Below are 14362 nucleotides of genomic sequence, written 5' to 3'. Positions count from 1 at the left end.
TGGTGACCAGGCACGCCTGTCCCCACCCCACCTTCTCCTCCTCCCTCAGGCCCTGCCCTGGGGCTGCTGCCCTCTGGCTGCCTCTAACTGGACATTGCCTCTCTCCTGTGACTGCCCCAGGTCCTGGTGCCAGCCACCCTCCCCCATGGCAGCAGGCACTTTTCCATCCCATGTCTGGAGGGGTGGCTGTCATCCCCCACCCTACTCAATAGAGGGTGGCAATCCCAGACTGAGCCCCAGGTGCAGACCAGGTGCTGCCCTAAGCCCCTTTTCAGATGGGGGTCTGTTAAATCCTTGGTGGCTCCTATGTCCACTTCCCCTAAAGGACACTGAGGCTCCGGGAGGCCTCCTCCACCAGCACTTGGCACAGCAGAGTCTATCCTGGGGTCTTCCTCACTCTCTCTGCCCCAGGGTCGCCTCCTTTCCAGGTGGACCTGACACCTCCCACTTTGAGCAGCTCCTGAGCAAGGTGCCGCTGGACTTGAGCCCATGGCCCGGCTGTCTCCTCCCGGGTGCTCGCCTGTCGTCATCTGGCTTACCAGGGGCAGGTTTCACTAGGACAGCGGCAGGACCTTTCTCTCCCGCAGCTCTCCAAATAGAGACTGACATACAGTAGGCACTCAATAAATGCTTGTTGATTCAACCATCTGACTCCTAGTCTCACACTCTAGGGACCCTGAAGACCATTTCCCCTCTCTATGCCACCACCCCAGGTACCTGGGGAGGGATGATGTCAAACAGGTCCCCAGCAGGCGCGTACTCCTGGGCGAAGACGTAGCAGTCCTCGGTCTCAAAGACCACGTCGAAGGCCTTGATGATGAAGGGGCTGGACGAGAGGCTGTTGGTGATGCTCACCTCCCGCAGGAAGTTCTTTAGCTTCGTTTTGCTCTTGTTCACAAACTTCAGTGCCATTTTTGTGCCTGGTGGGGGCCATGGTGACAATGGTGAGGCCTCTCCCTGTACCTTGCACCTGCCACATTCCCATACCTGTCTGCACAGCCTGTCCAGCAACAAGGCCCACCAGGGCTCTAGCAGGCATGATGGGCCCTGTCCTGTAGATGGGAAACAGGCCCAGAGAGGGGAATGGACTTGCCTGTGGCCACACAGCAGGCCTTGCTCAGGTGCTCAGGAGTGCAGCCTCCCGCCCCTGCTCTCCTGTTTTGCGGCCATGCTGTATACTTATTTGTGGCATCTCTTTTCCCAGCCAGAGCATGGCTCCTCGAGCACAGGAAACTGCCTTGTCAGCTGCTGCGTCCCTGAGTCCAGCACAGAGTAGTTGCTCAGCAAAGATTTGTTAAATGGGTGAACAAAGACAATATGACACTGAAAGACAAAGGCCCCTGACACTGTGCCTGGACAGACACGTGTGCCCTCCCAGGTGCACACACGTGTGTCCACAGAGCACCTCCTGTGACAGCACCTCACATTCACGACTCATGCTTCATACTGACCCTAGGAGGGGAGCGCTAGCCCTGTTTTCTAAATGAGGGAATGGAGGCATAGGAAGGTGGTCACTTGTCACATAGCAAGTAAGCAGTGATCAGGGACCCATGTCCAGTACTACTCCTGCTGCCCTCAGTGGGCACAGAGACCCGGCCCTGGCTGTGTGCCCTCTGGGCGGGCACTGCTGTGAGGTGGGGGCTAAGCGAGATGGCTCTGGGGCTGGCAACTGGGTGCCATCCAGGTTTGAGACCTCTAACTGCACAACCTTGGCTAAGTGCGGGTCTCAGTGTCCCCCTGGAGAAATGGCGATGGTCACACTGACCTCACCTTCTGACCATGGTACCCGACTCCCAAGGACCCCTCACTCTCCGTCCACCTCCCTAGGGCTAGCCATCACCACATCACCAACTCCCCAAGTGCAACTGTATCCCCGTCCTCTCCCCCGAACTCCTGAGGTCCCTGGGTACATCCCCTTGGCTGTACCAAATGGCCCCCAGATGGCCCCCAAATGGCCTGCCCTCCAGCCTGGAACTCTGCCCCGAGTCCTCCTTGTCCCATCTGCTCGGTCTCCTCTCTGGGCCGCTTCAGTTCCTGTCCCCTCCACCAGGACCACGGTCTCTGCCTCCTAGCTCCCCACCAACCTTACTAACGGCCACCCTGCGGACACTCACCCGTGCCCTTGTAGGCCACCAGGTCGACTTTCCCATAGGTGCCTTTGCCCAGCTCCCGGACAAGTTCGTAGTGCTTGGTGACATCGCTGGCAGCCAGTGTGCGGAGGGTCAGTGCCTGCATGTCTTCGGTCAGGAGAGGCACACCTGTGCCTGGGCCTGGGGTGGTCCCTGGCCCACAGCAGGGCAGGGAGTGCGGCGGGTCGGGCTCTGGGCAGCCCACGCTCATCTTCTCCCTGTTGTGTGGGGGGGTTCAGTGTGAAGAGTGACATCAGACCAGGTCCCCCTTCTCCACCTACCTGCCACCTCCCCTGCACCCAGGAAACACTCCTGGGCCCCATGCTATGCCCAAGATGACCACAAGGGGGCATCAAGCATCTCTGTCACATCACCTTCCAGAAGCTTCCTGGTCAGGCTGGAGCCAATCCCTATGGCTCCTTAACACTTGTGCACCCCTGGCCCATTGGTCTGCTGCTGTCATCCACCCAGTGCCAGGCAAGACACACATTTATGTCACACAGACAGGGCCATGTCAACCTCAGGTGCGTGTGCTCATTCATAAATTTGCCTTGTGCTTTGCTTTCTCAGGAGATGGGATCAAACCAGGACTGTGTGCAAGCTCAGCTCTCACTGAGCCTCATCCAGGCCCCAGCCCCAGATATGAAGCAAGTGCTGTCAGGCGGGCATCGAAACCCTGGGACGCAGAACCCACCCGACACACAAATCCCTGCTCTTCGGTGCTTATGTCCCAGGGAGAAGGGACAATAAACAGAGAAAACATAAATTATATATGATGATCAAAGGGGACGTGGGCTGTGGGAGGACAAGGCTGGGATGGATGAAGGGCAGGCCTGAGGGGGGACTGCGGCATCCAGTGCCTTCGCCACATGGCCTTGCCCCGGCTCTGGCAGGACACGGCCACACACAGCACTGCCTAGACCTCCCCCAACAGATGACAACGCAATCCTGCTCCGGCACAACACAGTTGTGGTCCCAAGGCTGCACCCTACCCCGTCCCTGGAGGCTGGGACAAAGACCCCGTCCTCCCTTCCAGTCACCGCCTGAGACTCCTTTGTTGTCCACACAACCTGGGGCAGTCCTCCTGGACCCACCCCTCACGGCCACCGTGTTTGTCCCCAAGTAGACCAGTGTCCTTGAATCTAACTGTGAGTATTGGGGTGGGGGGGAGCAGGGTGTCACAGGGGGTAAGTCCAGGCCTGGGGACAGGAGACCTGACTGAAAGGCTCCAAGTGGGTGACAGCAAACTCAAGAGGGGGACAGGGAGCTCATGCCCAATCCTGGCCTTTATCTTCCCGTTATTTACTTCACTTAGTTTTCCTGCGGTCTGTCGAGGCGTGTCGGAGGCACATCACTACACCTATCCAAACCCCAGGATCTGACGAGTCGTGACAGATCCATATTCATGAAACCGCCACTGTGATCAAGATAACGAACAAGCCCATCGCCCCAAGAGTTTGCTTTTGCCCCTTTATAAGCTCCTGCCCCGCCCCATCCTTGTCTTCTAGGTGTCCACTCTGGGACCTTCATTTCTTGCGTGCAAAGTAGGGAGGGCTGGGCCTTTTCCCGGAGCTTGCATGAAGGTGTGCATGCATGCGCGCATCAGCCGTGGGGGCCAGTACCCGCCCTCTATCAGCTGCCTTCCTGGCGCACCTCCCTCTGCCCTGGCCTGGTTCCCTGTTACTTCTAATCCCAGAGGCCTCACCCCGCACTCCCAGCCCCCCAGTCCTCTGCTCCCTGAAGGACAAGCACCATCGCTCCATCTGGGAGAAAGCACAGATTTGGAGTCAGACAGCCTGGGTTTGAGTCCTAAATCTGTCGCTTGCTCTCTGGATATGATGGGCAGGTTAGTTCACGTCTCTGGGCTTTGATTTCCTCCTCTACAAAAAGGATGTGAGGGGCTGGAGATGTGGCTCAAGCTGTAGTGCGCTCGCCTGGCAGGCGTGCGGCCCGAGTTCGATCCTCAGCACCACATACCAACAAAGATGTTGTGTCCGCCAATAACTAAAAAATAAATATTAAAAATTCTCTCTCTCCTCTCTCACTCTTTAAAAAAAAAAAAAAAAAAAAAGGATGTGACCACGGCACTTATTAGCTAAGCTGTTAGGATCAAGTAAAATGGTAGACATGAAGCACCTGGTACCTGGTGTACAGTAAGCGCTCCCTAAGTGCCCAGCCTGATGCCCATATGATTATGAGCAGCATTTGCAGGGAGGGGCCACTCTTCAGGAGCCCAGCACCCTCCCCCGGGCCCAGAGGCTCCCTCCCAGGCCCAAAGCCTCTTCCTCTTCCCTCTCACGACCCAGCCTCCCACTTCGCAAGGAGGAGGAACATCAGGACCGAGCTTCCTGGCCTCCCACCAGCCCCAAGCGGAGCTCCATCTGCACCATCCTCCCGGTTGGCTGGGGCGCAGGGAGCCCTCCCCCAGCTTGACTTCTACCTTCAGGATTCGCTCCCTCCATTCATGAGCCAGCTCTGCTCGGGGACCGGGCTCAAACAGCCCCTTCCCTCCCCAGCTAGGGCCGTTTCTCTCCTAGTTTACTTTGATCAGAATGTGTGCTGGGGACTTCATCTGAAATGCCACATGGTCGCCCTCAGGTCTAGTCTGCAGTCCGGTGAGCTCCTTTTAGAAACCCCTGGAGGGAGGAACGGCATAGACCTCCGGAAACCAAGTCCTGCCTCCCCTTCCTCTGCTCTCAGATCTTGATGGAACCAGGCGTCCAGGAGGTCCCAGCTCTAGGCTGCATGGCTCTGGGTCTTTTTGCAGTAGCCACAGCTGGGCCATAGGGGGTGCTGTTTCCCCATGCTGCTCCCTCATTGGTGTCTGGGCAGCCAGAGATCACTTCTTCCAACCCCAGCAAACATCCACTACCTGGTGACGAGGACCGAGTTGAGAAACTGCCTGGGCTGGCTTGGTGCCAGCAGGGAATGCTGTGGTTATTTTTGTGTGGGTGTCCTCAGGCCAGTGTGTCCCAAGCCCCTGGCCTCTGTGTGTGTGTGGTACTGGGGATGGAACCCAGTGGCTCCTGCATGCTACGCAAGGGCTCTGCACGGAGCTACATCCCCAGTCTAGGGATCTCCCTAGTTGCTGAGGCTGGCCTCAAATTTGTCATCCTCCTGCCTCAGCCTCCCAAGTTGCTAGGATTGTAGGTGTGTGCCACTATGCCCTGCTCTCTTGGCCCTTTCTGTGGATGGTGTCGGGGAGATGCTGGGCTGCTCTCCTGACCTGGTCCCGACATGTGTAGACTCCCCAGGGCTGAGGTGGACAGTCCCTGTGAGTGCAGGCACATGTGTACACAAGTGTGCAATGCCCCCACCCCCCAGGTTTCAGCCCAGTGGCTTTGGACTGCTTCTGCATCCCCTGGGCGCTTGACTGGCAGCTGCAAGTGGCCACACGCCTTCCCTGCTCACACCAGGGACTGCTGGCTACCTGGCTTGCCCCTGCCCCTTTGTCCTCCAAGCTGACCTGGGTTCAGCCCTTGCTCTTCGCCTATAGCCTCTGTGGCCCCAGCCAGTCTCTGCCAGCGCTGCAAAGCCACCTCTGTCACTTCCCTGGCCACTCAGGCCTCGTTCCTCTGGGAAGCTTCCCTGATGCCCGGAAGGTGCCAGTTCCCACTTCTGTGAGCACCAGGATCCTGCACCCTGTCCCTTTCTCATGGACTCTGCTGACCCTGTGGGGAGGGGGTGTGTCTGGACAACGCCCCTGTCCATCAGGCCAGGAACTTCCCAGAGGGCCCGGTTTGGGGGGTCCCCACGTTGCCCCCTCCTGCCTGTCCCTCAGGCTGTTTTCCACAAGGAATCGATCCACACGCCTGTCCCGGCCACCACGGCCACCACGTCATTGCCCAGGTACTCGCTGCCTCTGACCCAGTTACCACACATGTGACTTAGGAGGCACAGTGGCAGTGACAGAAACATCACGGGCCTCAAGGCTCCGCAGCCTTGATCCAACGTGTGCCACACTTTGGCTGGGTGACCTTCAGTGGGTCCCACTCCTCCTCTGGTCCCCAGTTCACATATCCATATGGTGAAGGAAACCAGCACTAACTGTCCCTCTTGCTACAGGGCCAGGGGCTACCTGGCCTGATTCCCAATATCCTCCAGGGTAGGTTTTTTTTAAAAAAAATTTTAATTTAATTAATTAATTTATCTTTGTGGTACTGGGGATTGAACCTAGGGGTGCTCTACCACTGAGCCACATCCTCAGCCCTTTTTTTTTATGTTTAATTTTGAGACAGGGTCTTGCTAAGTTGCTGAGGCATCCTCCTGCCTCAGCCTTCAGAGTCACTGGGATTACAGGCCTGGGCCACTGCGCCTGGGTAGGGTAAGTATCATTGATAACACCGTCACTTTAGAACACAGATGAGGTGCAGAGTGACTAAGTCCTGCACCCGAGGTCACACAGCCAGTCCTGAGCCTGGCTCCAGGCTGGCACTTGACCCACCGTATCTTCCAGAATGCTGGGCTCATCTCCCCCAGATCCCTTGGGAGCAGAGGGGGGGCGGGGTCTCAGCCAGGAAAGCCCCGCCCTCCGGGCGGCCCTGCAGAACCTGCCTGGCACTGGGCACCGGGCTCGGGCTCGGGCTGCACAGGCGCCAGCTGCTCTGCTCCTTTTCCAGATGAGAACCCCAGGCCCCGAGTGAAGCAGGGACATCTGAGTGGCAGCAGGCGGGAAGGCCGCCAGGCGTGCGCCAGCGCTGGGGGGATTGGATCCTCAAGTGCTTATGTCACTGCAGCAACTAGAAGGGCAGCTGTGGCCTCTGCTGACCTCAGTCCCCTCCGCGTAGTGGCTGCCACATCCATCCACACTCAGGCTCACTCTGCAGCCCCTGGGGACCTCCTTGGGCCATGCACCTCAAGGGTGTGTCCTCCCTGGCCCCAAGGGAGGCCCTCCATCTCCCTTCTGAGTGGCTGAGAGCAGGTGGGGCCCCTCTTTAACGCAGCAAGGGTGGCTCTGCCATATGCTGGGAAGGCCACCGTGGTGGGGGAGGGTTTCCCAGGAGAGAAGCGAGACTGAACCGCCCACCACTTCCTGTTGGCAGGCAGCTGGGGCTGGTGTCACCCTGCGAAGCTACACTCGACTCAGGCCTGCCTTGAAGCCCTGCCCCCACCACGCGTGGACACACACGGACACACAGGCATGTCCCCAGGCACACACGGACACACAGGCATGTCCCCAGGCACACACGGACACACACAGACGCACGCAAATACACGTGCGCGCAGACTCTGGAACACGCGTGCGCACAAAGGGAGCGCTGCCAGCTGGGCAGAACTCCCCTCATTGAGTCCTCACAAGAACCGTGGGAAGGGGACAGGAAACGTCCTGTGTTTTCTGAGAAAAGCTTCATGGAGGGATAAACTCTACATGACAAAGCCGTGCATCAAGAGCGTGCGGTTCAGTGATTTCAGCCACTGTAGAGCCAGGGGACCCCGCCACACTGAGCGTGGCTCTGTTTTCCAGATGAAGGTTGAGGATTTGCCATGGAGGACAGCCACCGGGCGCCAAACTTGTTTCCCCTCCTGCAGTACAAAGTCACTGTTGGAAAGTGGCTGTCCCACAGGAAGCCACATCCTCAGCCTCCTTTGCATCCAGGTGTGGCCGTGAGGTCTGTTTCCCCCTGGGAATATAAACCAAAGTGAGGTGTGTCACCCCTAATCTGGGGCTTGTCCAGATTCAAAGCCTGCTCTAGTCTCCTGGCCTGGTGCAGACACTCCAAAACCCTAAAGGGTGATGGGGCCCCAGGAAGGAGGGGCCCAGGCATCAGGAGGACCCTTGTTCCTGGACGGGGCACCTCACTTCCCTGGGTTAGTACCATTCTTCCAAGACCCTGTGGAAGGCAGCCACGTGCTGGGGTCTCAGGCACCCAGGTGCCCCTGTGACTTCACCTGCGGGCCAGGGTTCCTGTCTGCTTTATTCTGACAACGAGAAGCGAACTTCTGCTGTCAGGCTGCAACCTGGGCTGACTTATCACAGCAACTGGTGCGGCTCCAGTTCAGGGGCTGTGTAGCCAGGACGCAGAGCTAAGCTCTGAACTTCCATGTGTTCAGATGCCTGGAACCTAGCCAGAGGTTACCCCGGATAGTGACAACACTGCGGCCAAGTGACAAGAATCCAACTGTAGGAGTGAGTGGGAGTGACGAGTCTGTCGAGAAGAGAGCCTGCCATTCCCCCGCTTTGTGGGAGAATAACACTGGCCACATATTTACTGAGCGTGTACCATGTGCCGGGTGCCGTGCTCACCACGCTGGGCCACGTCACTTCAGGATCACTGTCCTGGGAGGTAGAAGCTGGCTGTGGCTATCTCTGGTTCTGCTGTGGCTTCAGTGTCCCCTTTAGAATCCATGTTGATATTTAATTAAGGGGTGGGATCGCAAGAACTGGTTAGGACACAATGGCTGTGTCCTCATGAAGGGGCTCATGCCATGACTCTGGGGATGGGTTCCTTATGAACGCTGAGTCCAGCCCCCACTTGGCCTCTCTCTCTTGTCCTGCTGCCTTCCACCATGAGATGGCTCGGCAAGAAGGCCCTTGTCAGACGCCAGCACCTTGACCTTGGACTTCTGAGCCTCCAGCATTGTGAGAGATAAACTGCTGCTCATGATTCGTTACCCCGTCTGTGGTACTTTGCAGTGGCCCTAAGTGGCCTAGGACCGCTACTGAGGCACAGAGGGGCTAAGTAGTTTGCCCAAAAGTTTGTAGTTAGCAGAGCTGTGATTTGAACTCAGGCTGCTGATCCCAGGCTGTCACGCTCCGTGTCCTGTGAGGCTCCTGAAGGCAGACCCGGGCAGAGTGACTCAAAATAAGACGCTACAGGAAGGATGTGCGTTACCCATCACGGGGGTGGAGAAGCAGAGGCTGGGAGCCCATCTGCTGGGGACTCGGTTGGGGGGTTGGCTGGACCGAGTGATCCAGCCAGGTCCTGCTGATTCTCACACTAGGATCCTCTGATCCCCTGTTCCATGCCCAGGTCCCCTCCCCCAGGGGCCTGGAATGGGCAGGTGCTGAGGGCACCCTAACAGGGGCCAGGTGGGGAGGATGCCATGGGCTGGACCCTTGTCCTGGGTGGGTCGCCTCCCTTCTCTGGTTAGTATTATTATTAAAAGGTCCTGAAGAAGCAGCCGTGTGCTGGTGGAGTCGGCACCAAGGGGCCTGTGATTTCGCCTGCATCCCCGTTGGTCCCTGTACCTCGAGCGGCAGGAGCTGCGCCCTCTACACCTCCGTCCTCCTCTCTCACCTGCCTCCAGGTTCCTGGCTGTGATCCTGCTCGTCAAATAACTTGTCTTAAGAGCAGATCTGGCCCAGTCCTGGCCTCGACACGCATTTTCAATGGTTTCTTTTCTTTTGGGGGTACCAGGGATTGAACTCAGGGGCACTTGACCCCTGAGCCACATTCCAGCCCTATTTTGCATTTTATTTGGAGACAGGGACTCCCTGAGTTGCTGGGCGCTTCTCCCTTTTGCTGAGGCTGGCTTTGAACTCGCAATCCTCCCGCCTCAGCCTCCGGAGCGGCTGGGATGACAGGAGTGCACCACGGTGTCCCTTCAGTGACTTCTTGAGTGAGCACGGTCTGTCTCCTTCCGCTCAGCCAGAGCCCCCCTTTCTTTGGATGGCCCTCTCTCTGCCCATGTGGTTCAGGAGGGTCGCCTCCACTCTGGCTTCAGGCATGGGGCTGACCTCGGCCTCGCCAAACCAGAGATCCATGTCTGCCAGAGATGGACCTGTGACCAGAGGTGACCCACCAGGGTCAAGTGCTAGGACTTTGGCTACAGGTCTCAGCACAGAGGTGCCCTCTCGCCCTGAGCTGTACAGCTGGAGGGCACAGCTGCTGGGGACTGTCTAGCACCATGAGCGGATGAGTCTGCCTGACCCCGAGGCAGCAAAGAGACACGAGGAGATGAAAGGTGCAGGACTCCTGGTGACTTTGAGCCAGTCACACCCCTGAACATTTCTTTCACGAATCGGTCTATTTCCTTTTTGGCTTAATGAAGCCTGTTGGAGTTAGTTTGAGACCCCCCCCCCCACCTAAAGAGTCCAGAAAAGCGTCCGTACAGTCCAGCAAGAGGCCCAGGAGCTCCTGGAGAGTGAGCCCCTGCCGCCATCAGCCAGCCATCCCCAGCCCTGGGCCAGGATGGGACAAACGCGGGCTGAATCATTCTGTGAGTGTTTGGGAAGTTGTCACTTTTTACATCTTGGCTTTTCAGAATGTGACCCTGAGGGCACATAATTATTTCTCCACGGGTGGCAGGAAGGACCGCTGGGTCCATTTCACAGGCGCAGAGGCTGAGGGCCAGAGGGAGCATGCTTTGCTCACAGTCACTTAGAAAGTCAGTGGTAGGGCTGAGCGAGAAGCCAGGGCGCCACAGGGCAAGGCGCCGTCCCCTCTGGTAGCCCAGTTCAGCCCCCTGCACAGCACAGACGGGAGCAGCTGTGAGTGGCACCGGTCACTGTGCACAGAAAGGCTGGCAGGGCTGAGACGGTTGGTGACAGCCAGAGACAGGAAAGTGACAGGTAGCTAACGCTCAGGGAAGCCCTGTAGAGTACCCAGCGCCTCAGGTAAATGAACTCATCCTGACACCATCCCATGACATATTCGTGACATCTTACCCCCAAATTACAGATGAGGAAACTGAGGCACCCTTAACTGAGATCATCCCGTCCAGGGAGCCACAGAGCCAAGGTTCACACCCAGCGCCCATCACTCACACCCGGCAGCTTAACCTCTAGGCTGCTGTCTCTAAGATGACAGCGTGAATGTCACCATTAATGTTGCCAATTTCATAGTCACTGCAACCCCATTTTACAGACAAGGACACTGAGGCTCAGAGGGGTTAGGCAACTCGCCCCCAGTCAATCCGTGCATGAGCAGCAGAGCTCCGACTCTTAGGTCTTGGTCTCCGGTTCCCAGCCCCAGGTCCCCCTCCCGCCCCACTGCGTTCAGCACCACAGGCGTGGACAGCGCCCGGGCAGGCCCAGCCTCCAAGTGCAAGAGGCCCTAGAGGATGAGGAGCAGGCGAGGGACTGGAGGACTGGAAGTCGGGACGGTGGCTGGAAGGCCACGTCTGGGCACAGTGCCATTTAGTTAACCAGACCTTTACTGAAAGCCACCCGGTCACACCCGACGCTTTGCTACTCACTACACACAATGAGTGGCCTGCACACAGTCGTCTTGCCGAGTGCACGGGTGTCTCTCTATGGTAAGTTCTAGAAACAGGGGTGTGAGTTGAAGGGCAAGTGTGTTTGGGACACCTGCAGGTGCCTGACCCCCTGCTGGGAGCTGTGCCCCGCACCCCTGACCCCCAGGTAGGGCAGGGCTGCTTCTTGGAGGAACACAGCGGTGGCCACCAGCCCCATCATCCTCTCTGGGCCTCCATGTCACTGTCCCCGAGGTCAGGCAGCTCCAGATGGTGAGTGCTACCTTGACGTAGGGGAAGGGTTCTCGCTTGCGAGGGTTCACGAAGCCACTCAGCCCCTGCGGCACCCACCCTGTCACCACCCCTCACTCCTACTGGTCCGAGCCACCAGCCTCTCAGCCGTCCCTGGCCCCAGAGCCTGCCCTTGTCACAGCAGCCAGGGGGCACCCCATCACTGCCAGCTCAGCACCTCCACTGGCTCCCGCCCCATTACAAGGTCCTCCTGATGCCCCTGGTGGCCCCGGGGCCGACTCTCCTGGGCCCTGTGCTTGGCACTCGGGTCTTCCTGCTGTCCCCGAGCCGGCCAGTCCTGCGTGGGGCGGTCCCTCCACCTAGAAGGCTCTTCCCTGACAGCGTGTGGCTTGGCTCCTTCCCCCAGGACCCTCTCAGGGGACACCTTGCCAGCGAGGGCTACTCTCCTGCCCTCCGACCCCGCACCCTGCTCTCTTTCCCCGGGTAGATGTACCATTTGCCGATGTTTGACACAATTCACTGCCTCGCGGCATCCACTGTGACTTCTCTTTGTCCCACCAGGTCTCAAGCACCTGGACGGCGGAACCGTGGTGCCTGGTGCGTTGGCTGCTGGCCCCAGGGCTGCCACAGGGCAACCGAATCTCGGGGAGTGAAGGGAAGTGCTGTAGGAAGGCGCTTCCTGAGGGACAGTCCTGTAGGGCCTGGGGGGTAAAAGGAGCCAGGTGTGGCTGGGGAGCAAGGAGACCGGGGGACAGTGACAGGAGAGGTTGTATTTGCTCTTGCACCCAGGCACAGAACCAGGTTTCCAAGAGGGTCCAGAGGACAGTGACCTGCCCAGCGGCTGCCTAAGACCCACAGTGGGCCAGGTGGAGCTCGGGAGGGGAAGCCCTTTCTCTGAGTCCCCAAGCCAGGTTTCCGGGACCACCTGACTTTAACACTTTCCCCGAAAAATGTCCCTGCCCCTCACGTTAGTTTACTGAAGTTCAGACAGCTGTCCGCACGTGGACTCCCCTGTCACTGCTAGGGAGAGGGGGACCCAGAGCCAGGCCCTCTGGGCCCTGAAGGAGGCTTATGAGGTGCTTAGCCAGGCTTGGGCCTCGGCCACTGGTCCCCTGGGAGCCCTGGCCATCTCTCTTCCATTTTCCAACCTATGAAATGAGCTGATTTAGTGGTTCTTATCTTTCAGGAATCTTTACAAGCTCAGGACCCTGTTCCCTGAGAAATGTCCCCATGCAGCAGTGTCCCCTTCTATATACAACAGCAGAGGACAGGGTCCTGGGGAGCCCCCAGACTCTAAATGGGACTCTGCTTCCCCGTGGTCCTTTGACACAGTACAGACCCTGTCACCACCCTGTTCCGCTTCAAAGGAAGAAGACGGTGTTCTCAGGTCTCGTCCTTGTCGTCCACTGAGGTGAAAACCGTGCTCTGTCCCTTCTTGGCAGTGTGACCTTGGGCGGGCTGTGCCACCTGCCTAAGCCCCAGCTTGCCCCGCAGTGGGACGGAGCTGACCATGCCCAGTGAGCCTGGCGGGCCGCCGCAGGACAAAAGGAGCATGTCCCCAAGTGTCTGGTTCTGAGCAGATGCCTGGAGGGGCCGGGGAGCTGGTTCTGTGGCTGATGCTGCAGGTGAGCCCGGTTTTCTGTCCTGTCCACAGAGGCCATCTAGGCTCCCTAAACCTCACCCTGAACCCACTCAAGCCGGAAGGAACGACGGTCAGTGGACCCACCTCTCCCATTTCCCAGATGAGAAAACTGAGGCAGAGTGGGGACTGTACCAAGACCCAGTCACCTTGGCGGGACGGCGCCTGCTCCTCCTCTCTGCCCTCCCTCCAGGGCCCGCAGGGTTCCCTGTGCTGGGTGAGGCTCCAGGTCTGGCTCCAGCCTCAGCCTCTCCTTCCACTCCCCTCCCAGTTGGCGCGCAGTCTGCCCCTTCCCTGGGGCACAGCCTTGGTGGCTATTAATAGTCTGTGACTCTGCCAGCCTGCAGCTGGTACCCAGAGCTGAACAGGCTACAGAACCTCTTCTGGTCCCAGGGGAGGCGGGAGCCTTGGGCCTCATCCTCCCCGGCTCCAGGGCCTGGGGCAGAGGCAGCCCTGGGGCCCGGTTCTCCCAGCCTCACTGCCTGGGGGAGGCGGGCAGCCCGGCCCTTGGTGGGGGACAGGCTAGGGCACAGGGGGCTGGGGTCCCTCACCACTGCCTGGCGAGGCAGGGGTCTTGGCTGGGTGAGCAGGGACTCCTGGGAGGCTCGGCCCCTCCCCCTGCTCCTACAGGAGTGGACGGACATGCTGTCGCCCAGCAGGCTGGGGCCCAGGCTGGGACACCACCATCCGGGTCATGAGGCCTGGGGCAAATCACTTATTGCCTGAGCCTCGGTTTCCTCATCAGTTACTGAGCACAGTGAGGACGCAGGTTCAGACAGAGGTAGTAACAGCCAGTGCTCCTGAGCCACTGGGGGGGGAGCTTCCTATGCATCTTGACTCATTTAAACCCTACAACAAACTTAGGAGAAGCTATTTCTTATCCCCGGAGACCAGAGAAGGAAAGATTCAGTAAGCATCCCGGGTCACACAGCGAGGAAGGGCCCCAGAGATCATCCGCTGGCTCCAGATCCTTCAGTAAGTATTGGTGGAGCGCCTTCGGAGCGCTCCGCCCGGCACTGTTCTTGGACCTGGAGGACAGCAGTGAGCCACAGGAACAGCCGGGCCCTCAAGGAGCCTGATTGGTGGCAGACGAGGAGGAGTTGGGCACAGTGGCACAGGCCTGTCATCCCAGCAACTCGGAAGGCTGAGGCAGGAGGGTCTCCCGTTCAAGGCCAGCCTCAGCAACTTGGTGAGACTCTGTCTCAAA

At 58.7% G+C, this 14362-nt stretch overlaps 1 protein-coding gene across 1 annotated transcript in view; it reads right to left on the bottom strand.

The window, feature by feature from the left end:
- Window positions 1–14362, bottom strand: part of Sbk1 (SH3 domain binding kinase 1) — a 50588-nt gene that overhangs the window by 3524 nt on the left and 32702 nt on the right. Inside the window, exons 2-3 of the mRNA XM_026392090.2 lie at window positions 2115–2347; window positions 718–920 (exon numbers count right to left, since the gene is read on the bottom strand). Of these exons, the coding sequence (XP_026247875.2) occupies window positions 718–920; window positions 2115–2340 (429 nt within the window). The 5' untranslated portion in view covers window positions 2341–2347. The remainder of the gene's footprint in view (window positions 1–717; window positions 921–2114; window positions 2348–14362) is intronic.

The sequence above is a fragment of the Urocitellus parryii genome, chromosome 9 (genome assembly GCF_045843805.1).
Source record: "Urocitellus parryii isolate mUroPar1 chromosome 9, mUroPar1.hap1, whole genome shotgun sequence".
In the NCBI taxonomy this organism is placed as follows: domain Eukaryota; kingdom Metazoa; phylum Chordata; class Mammalia; order Rodentia; family Sciuridae; genus Urocitellus; species Urocitellus parryii.
The sequence above is the reverse complement of the archived record's forward strand: the minus strand, read 5'-3'. Positions and strand labels throughout refer to the sequence as shown.